Genomic DNA, 14970 nt, shown 5'->3' with positions numbered 1-14970 from the left:
CACGGTACCATGCTGGAATTCACTGGGCTCCTGAGAGTGACCCATTCTTTCACAAATGTTTGTAGAAGCAGTCTGCATGCCTAGGTGCTTGGTTTTATACACCTGTGGCCATGGAAGTGATTGGAACACCTGAATTCAATGATTTGGATGGGTGAGTGAATACTTTTGGCAATATAGTGTACATATTTATATTTGGAAGTGTGATACATCTTGGTGCTGGCACCATATATTTGATATAAAATATAACAACAGTGTCCCAAAAAAGCTAAATAAATACATCTTTAGCCTGCCATCATGTTTAGCTTCTTGCCAAACAGACACCTCCAATTTCCAACCAATGGCAATGTCCGTAGTGTCAATAGATGATGAGAGATGCATCCAGACTCATTCTGAACATTTCAGCTCTGTTCAGAATGAAGTCTCATTGCCTCCAGCTCCACGCCAAGGAGAAAGTCTAAACCCACATGGCCCGAGATCATGTGATCGTTCCACACTGGGTTCATAGGTCAACGATTCCAACGAGCTAAGAGAGCCGGTGGGTGACCCGGTACCCTCAAAGTCATAAGTGTGCAAGCAGTCGAAGGGAGGTACGCAGGGGTCCTGGTCGGCCTCGGCTAACCGGTCGATGATAAACTGGCGGAAGACTTCGTCTTCTGGACCGATGAGATGCGAGTGACACAGGGACATGCGGATGCTCGCTACGACTTCGTCCCTGTGGAATGCACGGCCACGGCGATGAGGGTGTTTCCTCAGTTGGACGGGCTGACTGAAGCTGTCTGCGTCCAGAATGGCGCCACTGTCGGCAAAGTGTACGACTTTTTCTGAGTACTCTTCAGTGTCCAACTCCTGGGCGGCTAGTTTTCGCTGTCGCTGTGTCCTGTGTCTCCACACAGCGAGCATCAGTAGGGTGAGAACTATAAGAAGGAAAAAAATTAACATAACATACTAAGTTAACATATTTTAGAGGCATATATGGCCAAAAGTATTTGGACACCTGACCATAAGCTTGTTGGACATTCCAATCAAAAAACAAACAGCACAAGCCGCTCAGGTGGCGCAGCGGTAAAGTATGCTAGTGCACCAGAGTTGGAGTTTCGAATACATCGTATCGAATCTCAGTTCTGCCTTTCCGACTGGCAGCATGAACAACGATTGGCTGTTGTTCAGGGTTAGAGGGTAAGAAACTGATGACTGATGGCGCCTGCACAGGGCTGAGGAATAATGCTGATGGGGGTGTGGCCCTCCATACACAGTGCTCGTCAAGTGTATAAACTCGACTCGTGCAGGTGAGATATGCAGTCTGTACTGACTGTACATGCCGGAGGGGGCGTATGTCAGTTGAGAGGCATCCTCAGTCAGCGGTGAAGGGTCGAATCAGTATAGAGGACGCAATCAGGGTATTTGGACACGACTAGATTAGGGGGGGAAAAAAACAGCACAAATTCTCGCAGGTAATCTACACGCTCCGCCCTCATGTAACTACTCTTTACTTTCATTGCACAACGCCCACCATTGATGACACAGGCTTGTTTCTCAAAAAATTGTGAAAACGGGGGCCGGTTCTCTGAAAAACACCAAGGTTCGAAGAAACCCGAACAGAACCGGTTCAAGAACCAGAGTTCTTTAGGTGGAAAAGCGCTATATGTGATTTTTCCAGCTATAACAACAGCCACTATTCTAAGAAGGCTTCTCACAGGACTGTGGGGATGTGTGCCCATTCAGTTAAAATAATATTTTTTTATAACTGAATGGGGTTTCTGTAAACCCACACAGGGGCACAGTCATGCTGGAACTAGAAAGGGCCTTCCCTAAACGTTTGCTGCACAGTTGTAAGCACATAATTTCACTCACTCACTCAGTCACTCACTTACTTTCTTAACCGCTTATCCAATTGGGGTCACGGTGAGGTGCTGGAGCCTATCCCAGCTTTTTCAATGGGCGCAAGGCACACAGTAACACCCTGGCAGACACACACACACCCATTCACCTATAGGGCAATTCAGTTCCCGGAGGAAACCCAAGTTCCGCACAGAAAGGACCCGGACCGCAACGCCTTGGGGGTGAACCCAGGACCTTCTTGTTGTGAGGTGACAGTGCTACCCACGAGCCACCGTGCCGCCTGCATATGATTTCCTTTACGTAATGGGTTTATTACACCTGTTAGCAATTGTTGTGGCTGAAAGTTAGTAGGGGTGTCCCAATACTTTTGTCTTAAACATAAATATTATAACGCATACAGCATAAAATATATGTATTATGTTTGCACATATTGTATTTTACTGCACGTATTAACAGCTTACGTTCACCAGTAGTGAATATTAAAGCAATCTGAAAGTTCATGAATTACATTGTTCTGATTAGAATATCATAGTAATGGTTTGTTATCCCAACATGTTATCCTGACCCCATGGGTAACCCCTGTGTTGTCTGTACATTCTGCACTCTCCCCCTGCCCAAGAGTCAAAAATGACCTGCCTTTATTAAGCCCCTAAATTAAGGCAGCTTTTGCATAGAGAAACAAGCTGGCATTCATCCCAGATGTTGTGAACATCTAGGGTCACTCTAGGAGAAGTCAAATCTCAGAATGAAATAAGATCTGCTGATAATCATATTGGTGGGTCATTTTCGACCCGTTAGACAACACAGGGATTAAAACAGCTGGATCAGTGTATTTTACTGTATTAATGTTTAATTCAGTGGTCAGTATGAGGATGGTGAATTAGCTTGTTAAACAGCACTCTGATTTACTTGCCTGCTTGATGTAAACTGGAACTGATTTTGTAATTCACAATCTCTCTGTTGAAAAAAGCATCATTTTTATATATATAACTTACACTTTATAGCCAAAAGTATGTGGACGGTCGTCTAGCCATCACAATTTGGCCCTTGTCGAAGTTGCCCATTTTTCCTGCTTCTAACACATTAACTTTTATGATAAAATGTTCACTTGCTGCCTAATATATCCCACCCACTAACAGGTGCCGTGATGACTGGTAGCTGAAATATCAGAATCAACAAAGTAGAAGGAATGTCCACATAATTTTTGCAAGGTAGTGTATAAACACCATTCAAAGTCACAAACCAATGCATTAAGTGACTGTAACAGTCCATTATCCTTACCTATGACTATGATAAGGCACATAATAAGGCCTAGAAGGGTCGGCAAGCTAAGACCCATAGACAGAGCCAGCGCCTCCACTCCACTTGATGGACAGTACCCTGTAGGCTGGCACGTACACACGCTGATGGTAAGGGTGGTAGTGCTGGAGAGGGCAGGAGAGCCGCTGTCTGTTATGACCACGGGAAGGTGATAGAATTTCCGATCACGGCGTGTAAATGTGCTGCGGCGTGTCAAGATTCCTGCTGTGTTGTCTACAGAAAAAAAGAAAAGAGGTTTTATTGTGAACCTTATTGAAAATGTAAGCATGAAAAATGCTAATCTGCTTGTTTAACAATTGTTTTTAGCTTTATTAATTTTAGTTAAAATATGGTCATTAAGAATGGCTGCATCGCATTTCATGTGGACAGGAACGATTTTCTCAATGAGTAATTCTCTGTGCTTCTCTTAACTGAAATAGACTAATGCACAGTGAAAATGTATAGTTTGGTCTAATAACCTGACTATTAAACTCTTCACAGAAATACTGGTTGTTCTTCTGGCCAAGGACTGTAAAAGGTAAAAAGAAAGTTTAAAGGCATGGCTGTGTAATCAGAATGCAGGTGCTAGACTGGACTGCCTGTAGTCCAAACCTTTCTTACAAACATGTGGCATGCTAGGGCTTAAAATACAACAACAAAGGCGACATTCTGCATGTTATTATTTTATTTGATTTACACTGTAATTCAGCTTCCTATCAAAATCCTTTTATATTTTATTATTATTAATTCTATTATTTTCTATTAATATTAATCTTATTATTTTCTATTCATATTAATCTTATTATTTTCTATTAATATTAATTTTATTGTTTTCTATTAATATTAATCTTTGTATTAACGTTAATCTACATTATTTCTACTAATATTAATCTTATTATTTTATATTAATATTAATCTTATTATTTTCTAATAAAATTAGTCCTATTATATTCTATAAATATTAATCTTATTATTTTCTATTAATATTAATCTTATTATTTTCTACTAATATTAATCTTATTATTTTCTAATAAAATTAGTCCTATTATTTTCTATTAATATTAATCTTATTATTTTCTATTAATATTAATCCTATTATTAAAATTTGTCCTATTATATTTTATTAATAATAATAATAAAATTATATTATAATTTATATTATATTATATTAATCCTACTATATTCTATTAATATTAATCCTATTACATTCTATTAATATTATTACTATTATTTTCTATTAATATAAATTTTACTATATTCTAATAAAATTAGTCCTGTTGTGTTAAATTAATAATAATACTATTGTATTATATTATATTTTATTAATCCTACTACATTATATTAATATTAATCATATTATATTCTATTAATAATAATCCTATTATTTTCTATTAATATTAATCTTATTATATTCCAATAAAATTAGTCATATTATATTCTATTATTAATAATTCTCCTATATTATATTAATATTAATCCTACTATATTATATTAAAGTATAAAAGGCCACATGCAGCATGTTTTATTTAATTTTATTCACACTGTAATTCAGCTTCCAAAAGTGTATTATATTCTATTATTATATTCCTATTTTTATTAATATTAATTTGATTGTATTCTAATAAAATTAGTCCTATTATATTATAATAATATTAGTCCTACTATATTATATTAAAGTATAAAAGGCCATATGCTGCAAGTTTTTATTTTATTTTATTTACACTTTAATTCAGCTTCCTATCAAAATCCTGTTGTATTCTATTAATATTAATCTTATTACATTCTAATAAAATTAGTCATATTATATTCTATTAATAATAATCATATTATAATACATTATATTAATATAATCCTATTGTTTTCTATTAATATTAATCTTATTATATTCTAATAATCTTATTATATTCTTATTATAGTCTATTAATAATAATCAAATTATATTATATTAATATTAATCCTACTATATTATTTAAATCCTACTATATTATATTAAAGTATAAAAGGCCACATGCTGCATGTTTTTATTTTAATATTTACACTGCAATTTAGCTTCTTATCAAAATCATATTATATTACATTTTAATATTAATCCTATTATTTTTTATTAATATTAATCTTATTATAATCTAATAAAATAGTCCTATTATATTCTATTAATATGAATCCTATTACATTTGACTGTACCTTGGTTGTCCCTGATGGTGAAGTTGGGGTTGATGTGTTTATCTGGCACCATAGAGAAATAGAAATGATGGCCTTCTGCTGGATCATCTGCATCCACAGCACTGATGAGCTCAATAAGCTTAAAAAACATTTATCATTACAAAACATCTCACACTGTGATATTAACACTGTCTTTCTCATTACTTGTGTATTTATTGATTTTGATGCTAATCAGCACTTTGCTGTATATTAATTCACATTTATATTTATACTTTGTTTTTGACCTTCATCTAACATCAGCTTACAGCCTTAACATAACGTTTCCACCCAGCTAGTAGAGAACAAGCGATTCTGGAGATAAATAAAGCAAGTGTTATCGATTTTGAGTCCATGCCAACACCAAACCCACCACGTCTGCCCTAATTGATCATTTGCAGCTTGAAGCCAGTCTTCTCTGCTCTGAGTTTTAGTCACATGGAGCAGATAAATTGCAAGACTGAGGCTTAAGTTAAAGTCTATAGCTCGTTGTAGTCAGTTCCTCAGAGAAAAGCATGACATACTGGGAACAGCCTTTCACAGTACATCACAAAGCCTAATGCTGAGCGTGTTGAGACGCTGGACCACTTATTTTCCATTCTATCAAGGCAAGCATTAAAATTTGCAGTAATTTTCCAATTAGTAAGATCGCTTGCCATGCGCATCAGTAAACCGCGGACTCCCGTGGAAACCCATGACCCCGTCATTTCTGGACCACTTTTGGCAAGAACACCCCACAGAGATGTCATTTTTGAGATGCTCTGAGTCAGTCATTTGGCAATTTGTCTCTCGGATCTTTATGCTTGCCCATTTCCCCTTCTTCCCACACATCACCTATAAGAACGGACTGTCTACCTGCTGCCTAATATATCCCACCCACTGACAGGTGACACTGTAATGAGATAATCTGTTATTCACTTTACCTGTCAGTGGTTATTATGTTGTGTGAACGGTGTCTTCAGGGCAACATCAGGGCAATCGCATTAAATATTGAAATCTTGACATAAAACCCAAAATTCTGAATTGACCTATGAATAACCAAGTTAGATTCATTCTCTGACCTGTTAGATTTGAGTTCATGTAACCAACACAAAATTACATATGAGTGATCTCACACTTTTGATATACAGTACAGTATTAATGCATACAGGGACTCATTTGTACCAATGACCAACGTTAATAGCAATTTACTTTACTACATCCTGTAAGTGACCTGTCTACATACTTAAATACAGGCAGACACAGTGGTGAAGTTGATAAGATAGCCAGACTATGTGCTAATTTTACCTTCTTTACAACAAATGACAGGTATTATTCAATCATTCATTTATTTTCTTATCCGCTTATCCAATTAGGGTCGCCGGGGGGGGGGGGGGGGGGGGGGGGGTGTTGGTGCTGAAACCTATCCCAGCTTTTCAATGGGCGCAAGGCACACATGACAGGTGCCGTGCCGCCCCATGACAGGTATTAGGGTATATTAACAAATATTTAATAATTTGACGTGAATTAATCATGTAATTGGAAATCTGATGCTAACAATTCAACTTGTTTCTACCTGAGGCTCATCTAGCAGTCAGACGTGTTGCTATTTTTTTGACATTTACTATTTATGATAGTAGATTTGGATACTAATCAATAAATCACTGCAAGTTTAATGATATTCTGTAATTAGAGCAGTGACCTTCAGTAAACAAGAATGGTTTGGTACATAGATGGTTGGTGCATTGACTTATTAATACATTTTGAATTATTACTGCTAGCCAATCATATATTAACTAGGTCTGTCAAACGATTAAAAATTTTTATCGCGATTAATCTCAGAATTTCATATAGTTCATTGCGATTAATTGAATTTTTATTTTTTTTATAAGGAGGTGGTTTTAATGTTATGGCTGATCGGTGTACATACACTAACATACACAAAAACTCATTCACAATCAACACAGTCTTGTTCCCTGGGTTCTGACAACTCATACTATTATATATCAGAATACGTTTTTATTAGGGCTGTCGAAGTTAATAATAATGCGTTCCAGTGTTGCCAGATTGGGCGGTTATCCGCCAAATTAGGCAGGTTTTGTTGGAAAACAATTTAATAGCATTTAAATAACACTTCTGTTTAAAAGAAAATATTCAGTTTTAAGAAGCACCAGCATTGTAGAAGGCTATTAAAAGTAAAGTCAATTTTCAATGCTGATTTGGCTTAATAGTGTTGGTCAGTCTGTATCATATTTTTGAAATGATAAAGTATTGCAAAGGAATATCTTTGAAATTCTTCCTCATAATGTTAAGGTTGCTATATTTTGGTTTTTCACTTGTCAGGGAAAATCAAGAGAGAAAAAAGCTTATTATTATCATGCGTGTGATATATATCATTTACGTGATCTGCGTATCACGTTACCACTGTGTGTTGTACGTCACTGAGCTTATATGTGTATCAGGTGACCAGCGGGTAACGGCGTGTTATGTTTAAGTGTGAAGCTCCAAGTTCAGTGTTGCCAACTTAGCGACTTTGTCGCTATATTTAGCGACTTTTCAGACCCCTCTAGCGACTTTTTTTTTTAAAAAGCGACTAGCGACAAATCTAGCGACTTTTTCTGGTGTTATTAGAGACTTTTGGAGACTCGAACGTGAAAACACATCTTGTTCTGCAGTTACTGTCCTCAGTGAGCAGCGGGTCGAGCTGCCGTGAGCCCCCTCCGCCGACTCACAGGCCATCAGTATCACAGTCAGTGTTGCCAGATTGGGCGATATTCCACCAAACTGAGCGGATGTTGGCAGGGGAAAACACAATTTGGCAGGTGGACAAAATTTGGGCTGGTTTGTAATCATTTTGGCAGCTTAAAATATAAATAAAAAAAGCTATTGCTAAAGCAGGTGGAATATAAATAGGTCTACTTTCTCCCACCACATCCAACCCGTTGTCAAAAGTTTGATTGACAGGTTATTCTTTCCAGTCCAAGACACTGTTGCCACGCCCATCAATACACTGATTCATGTTGAATATGTGTGATTTGAGTTGAATATGAAGGTAAGCAAGTCTCGTAAATACAACCTCTCATATGTACGAGAGGGTAAACCTCAATTGCTTATAAGTTTATTTTTATTTACTTGCAGGGTTGTGTGTCCTATCATAAATAATGCATTTTACAAACTTGGTAGGCTACTTCAAAGACATGCAAGCAAAAATAATTTGTCATTTATAATGTACTGTAATTACTGATCTGTACATGTTCAGATATTAATTTGTAGGTCATGATGGTTTAACTGGTTTATTATTTGTGAAATGCTAAACATCATCTGCTTATCCTGTGTTTTGGGAGTTTTTTCATGCATTTTGGCTGAAAATTACTGTCGCAATCTGGCAACCCTGCCCAGAGTAGCTTAGTGTTGTCTTAAAAAACAAAAACAAACCACGAATCAACAGAAGAAGGTTCATTTGTAGTTCTAAACATATTTAGGGTGTTTTTACCCACTTTTTGTCTCTCCCACGATGTTATTTCTCTCTTCTACAGCGTCAATTACACTGCAAATTAGGCGATGACGTCATTTAGCGAGTTCTAGCGACTTTTAGGACAGCCAATAGCTACTTTCCTTACTGAGGAGTTGGCAACACTGTCCAAGTTGTGGATTAAGCAATAAAGACAACTCGTTCTCCACATAAATAGTGTCATTTGTATTTCATGGTTAAGTACAAAACATAACAATGCGGGTCTTCGTGATGTAATTCTACATGGCACTCACTGCCTGTATAGGTAAATTTTTCCTGAATAGAATTTGCGTTAACGGCACTTTTTTTTTATCGCGTTAAATTGAGATCGCGTTAATGCGTTATTATCGCGTTAACTTCGACAGCCCTAATATTAACACGTGTATTTGACTGCATCATAATCCAAGGTATGTGGTAAACAGTTAAACATGCCAACCATCTCTCAGGACTGGTGTGAGCTTTAGTTTACTTGTATTGTTTTGTGCTGACATAGTTCATACTTGTGACGTTTCCAGGTTTGTCAACAGCGAAAGTGTTAAAACATAATAAAATAAAGCTCAGAAGAGACACAAGTGAGACAAGGTAAGATGAAGTGAGATGAAGTTTTTTTTTTACGTACCTCGCCAGCCTGTGTGCCCTCACATACAAACGGCTTGTAATCGCTTGACAGAATGGGCATGTTGTCATTAACATCCAGGACTTTAATCACTACCGGGACTGATGAGGACAGCTGATTGTTTTCTGGTTGGATATAAACAAATAGATTAAAACTAGAAGATACATTTTAATTTCTTGTTTTATGTACAGCTTTTAGTTATTCTTGTCAAATTAAAGCTGCATTATGACATTTAGAACCTAGTAAAACATGTGGTGACACTTTTCAATAAAGCCTTATACAAGGAATCATTTTAACTGTGCTTATATTTAGTTGGAAGTTAATAATACATTCTTATTAGCATATTTATAGACATTAAAAAGCCTCATAATGGATTATTAATAATTTATTGATGACCTGTTATAGGCTCCATTATTCTAATGTGGTGCACTGTACTGCCTTTTACTAATAATAAACAACAATATAAACAACATGCCGCTCAGGTGGCGCAGCGGTAAAAACACACGCTGTTCACCAGAGCTGAGATCTCAAAAACATTGTATTGAATCTTGGCTCTGCCTGCCGGCTAAGCGGCCACATGAACAACGATTGGCCTGTTGTTCAGATAGGGGTGGGATTAAGCCGGATAGGGACTCTCTCTCAGACTAGTGCGATTACGACCTCTGCTGGTTGGTTGATGGCGCCTGCAAGGAGATGGGAAAGGAGTGCGGTAGAGGGTGTGGCTCTCCGTACACAGCGCTGTACTGCACTGCACTCATCAAGTGTAGGTGATAAGATGTTCAATTGCTGTGCACGTGTCGGAGGGGGCGTGGAGCAGCCTCGTCCTCCCCAGTCAGGAGCAGGGACCAGCATTAGTGAGAGGATGATTGATGGGCAGAAATTGGATGCGCTAAAAAAAAAAAAAAAAAAAAAAAAAAAATATATATATATATATATATATATATATACAGTGTATCACAAAAGTGAGTACACCCCTCACATTTCTGCAAATATTTCATTATATCTTTTCATGGGACAACACTATAGACATGAAACTTGGATATAACTTAGAGTAGTCAGTGTACAGCTTGTATAGCAGTGTAGATTTACTGTCTTCTGAAAATAACTCAACACACAGCCATTAATGTCTAAATAGCTGGCAACATAAGTGAGTACACCCCACAGTGAACATGTCCAAATTGTGCCCAAATGTGTCGTTGTCCCTCCCTGGTGTCATGTGTCAAGGTCCCAGGTGTAAATGGGGAGCAGGGCTGTTAAATTTGGTGTTTTGGGTACAATTCTCTCATACTGGCCACTGGATATTCAACATGGCACCTCATGGCAAAGAACTCTCTGAGGATGTGAGAAATAGAATTGTTGCTCTCCTCAAAGATGGCCTGGGCTATAAGAAGATTGCTAACACCCTGAAACTGAGCTACAGCATGGTGGCCAAGGTCATACAGCGGTTTTCCAGGACAGGTTCCACTCGGAACAGGCTTCGCCAGGGTCGACCAAAGAAGTTGAGTCCACGTGTTCGGCGTCATATCCAGAGGTTGGCTTTAAAAAATAGACACATGAGTGCTGCCAGCATTGCTGCAGAGGTTGAAGACGTGGGAGGTCAGCCTGTCAGTGCTCAGACCATACGCCGCACACTGCATCAACTCGGTCTGCATGGTCGTCATCCCAGAAGGAAGCTGACGCACAAGAAAGCCAGCAAACAGTTTGCTGAAAACAAGCAGTCCAAGAACATGGATTACTGGAATGCCCTGTGGTCTGACGAGACCAAGATAAACTTGTTTGGCTCAGATGGTGTCCAGCATGTGTGGCGGCGCCCTGGTGAGAAGTACCAAGACAACTGTATCTTGCCTACAGTCAAGCATGGTGGTGGTAGCATCATGGTCTTGGGCTGCATGAGTGTTGCTGGCACTGGGGAGCTGCAGTTCATTGAGGGAAACATGAATTCCAACATGTATTGTGACATTCTGAAACAGAGCATGATCCCCTCCCTTCCCAAACACAACCTCCAAGATGACAACTGCCTTGCTGAGGAAGCTGAAGGTAAAGGTGATGGACTAAACCCAATTGAGCACCTGTGGCACATCCTCAAGTGAAAGGTGGAGGAGTTCAAGGTGTCTAACATCCACCAGCTCCGTGATGTCATCATGGAGGAGTGGAAGAGGATTCCAGTAGCAACCTGTGCAGCTCTGGTGAATTCCATGCCCAGGAGGGTTAAGGCAGTGCTGGATAATAATGGTGGTCACACAAAATATTGACACTTTGGGCACAATTTGGACATGTTCACTGTGGGGTGTACTCACTTATGTTGCCAGCTATTTAGACATTAATATATTTGCAGAAATGTGAGGGGTGTACTCACTTTTGTGATACACTGTATATATATATATATATATATATATATATATATATATATATTGACTACACTAAATTGGGAGAAAATGGGAGAAGAACGCATAAAATAAAACAATAAAAATAAATAAATAAATAAACAACATTCAAATGTCATTGAATGTTTTACGTAATGTGAATTATATGTTTAATTCTTTATTAAACAGTTTTATGAAAAATTTGAGACAGTCTTGGATAATTCCATAAAATTCCATGTGTTTATTTGCTGTATTTACCATATTGGGGAAAACAATCATAAACTGTGAAATGTGCAGAAGTTAAAGAACAAGTAATACATATAATGTTCATTATCCCCCCAATATGTAAAAGGAAATGTATGTTTTTTTCAGGTATAAATTCATGCAGTGTGACCAGGAGTGTCTAAACTTTTGCATAAGACTGAGTATTTTGTATTGTCCATAACCCTTTTTAGTAGGAGTCATCATCTTACTGGTCTCTTGAGCAGTGACAGTGAGATTATGCCATGCTGCTGTCTCTCGGTCCAAAGGTTTAATGACGGACACAGTTCCATTGTTGGGGTCAATCCTGAAGATTTTCTTCAAGTCACTGTTCTTGCTTATTGAAAATCTGGCAGGAATACAAAATGTAAGTAGGTTTTTGGCCTTCTGCAGTTCTGTCTATATGTCCATCTCTCTCTCTCTCTCTCTCTCTCTCTCTCTCTCTCTCTCTCTCTCTCTCTCTATATATATATATATATATATATATATATATACATATATATATATATACAGTACATATATATATATATATATATACATACATACACACACACACACATACAGTGTATCACAAAAGTGAGTACACCCCTCACATTTCTGCAGATATTTAAGTATATCTTTTCATGGGACAACACTGACAAAATGACACTTTGACACAATGAAAAGTAGTCTGTGTGCAGCTTATATAACAGTGTAAATTTATTCTTCCCTCAAAATAACTCAATATACAGCCATTAATGTCTAAACCACCGGCAACAAAAGTGAGTACACCCCTAAGAGACTACACCCCTAAATGTCCAAATTGAGCACTGCTTGTCATTTTCCCTCCAAAATGTCATGTGATTTGTTAGTGTTACTAGGTCTCAGGTGTGCATAGGGAGCAGGTGTGTTCAATTTAGTAGTACAGCTCTCACACTCTCTCATACTGGTCACTGAAAGTTCCAACATGGCACCTCATGGCAAAGAACTCTCTGAGGATCTTAAAAGATGAATTGTTGTGCTACATGAAGATGGCCAAGGCTACAAGAAGATTGGCAACACCCTGAAACTGAGCTGCAGCACAGTGGCCAAGATCATCCAGCGTTTTAAAAGAGCAGGGTCCACTCAGAACAGACCTCGCGTTGGTCGTCCAAAGAAGCTGAGTGCACGTGCTCAGCGTCACATCCAACTGCTGTCTTTGAAAGATAGGCGCAGGAGTGCTGTCAGCATTGCTGCAGAGATTGAAAAGGTGGGGGGTCAGCCTGTCAGTGCTCAGACCATACGCCGCACACTACATCAAATTGGTCTGCATGGCTGTCACCCCAGAAGGAAGCCTCTTCTGAAGTCTCTACACAAAAAAGCCCGCAAACAGTTTGCTGAAGACATGTCAACAAAGGACATGGATTACTGGAACCATGTCCTATGGTCTGATGAGACCAAGATTAATTTATTTAGTTCAGATGGTCTCAAGCATGTGTGGCGGCAATCAGGTGAGGAGTACAAAGATAAGTGTGTCATGCCTACAGTCAAGCATGGTGGTGGGAATGCCATGGTCTGGGGCTGCATGAGTGCAGCAGGTGTTGGGGAGTTACATTTCATTGAGGGACACATGAACTCCAATATGTACTGTGAAATACTGAAGCAGAGCATGATCCCCTCCCTCCTGAAACTGGGTCGCAGGGCAGTGTTCCAGCATGATAATGACCCCAAACACACCTCAAAGACGACCACTGCTTTATTGAAGAGGCTGAGGGTAAAGGTGATGGACTGGCCAAGCATGTCTCCAGACCTAAACCCAATAGAACATCTTTGGGGCATCCTCAAGCGGAAGGTGGAGGAGCGCAAAGTCTCGAATATCCGCCAGCTCCGTGATGTCGTCATGGAGGAGTGGAAAAGCATTCCAGTGGCAACCTGTGAAGCTCTGGTAAACTCCATGCCCAGGAGAGTTAAGGCAGTTCTGGGAAATAATGGTGGCCACACAAAATATTGACACTTCAGGAACTTTCACTAAGGGGTGTACTCACTTTTGTTGCCGGTGGTTTAGACATTAATGGCTGTATATTGAGTTATTTTGAGGGAAGAATAAATTTACACTGTTATATAAGCTGCACACAGACTACTTTTCATTGTGTCAAAGTGTCATTTTGTCAGTGTTGTCCCATGAAAAGATATACTTAAATATCTGCAGAAATGTGAGGGGTGTACTCACTTTTGTGATACACTGTATATACATATACATTCACCGATCAGCAATAACGGTAAAACCACCGTTATTCCATTTCATCAGCTCCACTTACCATATAGAAGCACTTTGTAGTTCTACAATTACTGACTGTAGTCCATCTGTTTCTCTGCATGCTTTGTTAGCCCCCTTTCATGCTGTTCTTCAATGGTCAGGACTCTCCCAGGACCACCACAGAGCAGATTTATTTGGGTGTTGGATCATTCTCAGCACTGCAGTGACACTGACATGGTGGTGGTGTGTTAGTGTGTGTTGTGCTGGTATGAGTGGATCAGACACAGCAGTGCTGATGGAGTTTTTAAACACCTCACTGTCACTGCTAGACTGAGAATAGTCCACCAGCCAACAAGCTATTGTCTATGACTTTTCATCTACAACGTGGACCAACTAGGTAAAAGTGTCTAATAGAGCGGACATGGTATTTAAAAACTCCATCAGCGCTGATGTGTCTGATCCACTCATACCAGCACAACACACACTAACACACCACCACCATGTCCGTGTCACTGCAGTGCTGAGAATGATCCACCACCTAAATAACACCTGCTCTGTGTTGGTCCTGTGGGGCCCTGACCATTGAAGAACAGGGTGAAAGCAGGTGAAAAAGTATGTAGAGAAAGTGCTTTTATATGGTAAGTGGAGCTGATAAAATGGACAGTGAGTGTAGAAACAATGAGGTGGT

The 14970-nt window shown here is 38.7% G+C and overlaps 1 protein-coding gene across 1 annotated transcript in view; it reads right to left on the bottom strand.

Moving 5' to 3' along the window:
• Positions 1-208: 208 nt before the first annotated feature.
• The window catches only part of cdh19 (cadherin 19, type 2), a 41506-nt gene continuing 26744 nt past the window's right edge, over positions 209-14970 (bottom strand). The window contains exons 7-11 of the mRNA XM_062985338.1: positions 12280-12416; positions 9447-9568; positions 5323-5440; positions 3121-3372; positions 209-914 (exon numbers count right to left, since the gene is read on the bottom strand). Of these exons, the coding sequence (XP_062841408.1) occupies positions 409-914; positions 3121-3372; positions 5323-5440; positions 9447-9568; positions 12280-12416 (1135 nt within the window). The 3' untranslated portion in view covers positions 209-408. The remainder of the gene's footprint in view (positions 915-3120; positions 3373-5322; positions 5441-9446; positions 9569-12279; positions 12417-14970) is intronic.

Source organism: Trichomycterus rosablanca, chromosome 23 (genome assembly GCF_030014385.1).
Source record: "Trichomycterus rosablanca isolate fTriRos1 chromosome 23, fTriRos1.hap1, whole genome shotgun sequence".
NCBI lineage: Eukaryota > Metazoa > Chordata > Actinopteri > Siluriformes > Trichomycteridae > Trichomycterus > Trichomycterus rosablanca.
This window is presented reverse-complemented; position numbering and strand designations above follow the sequence as displayed.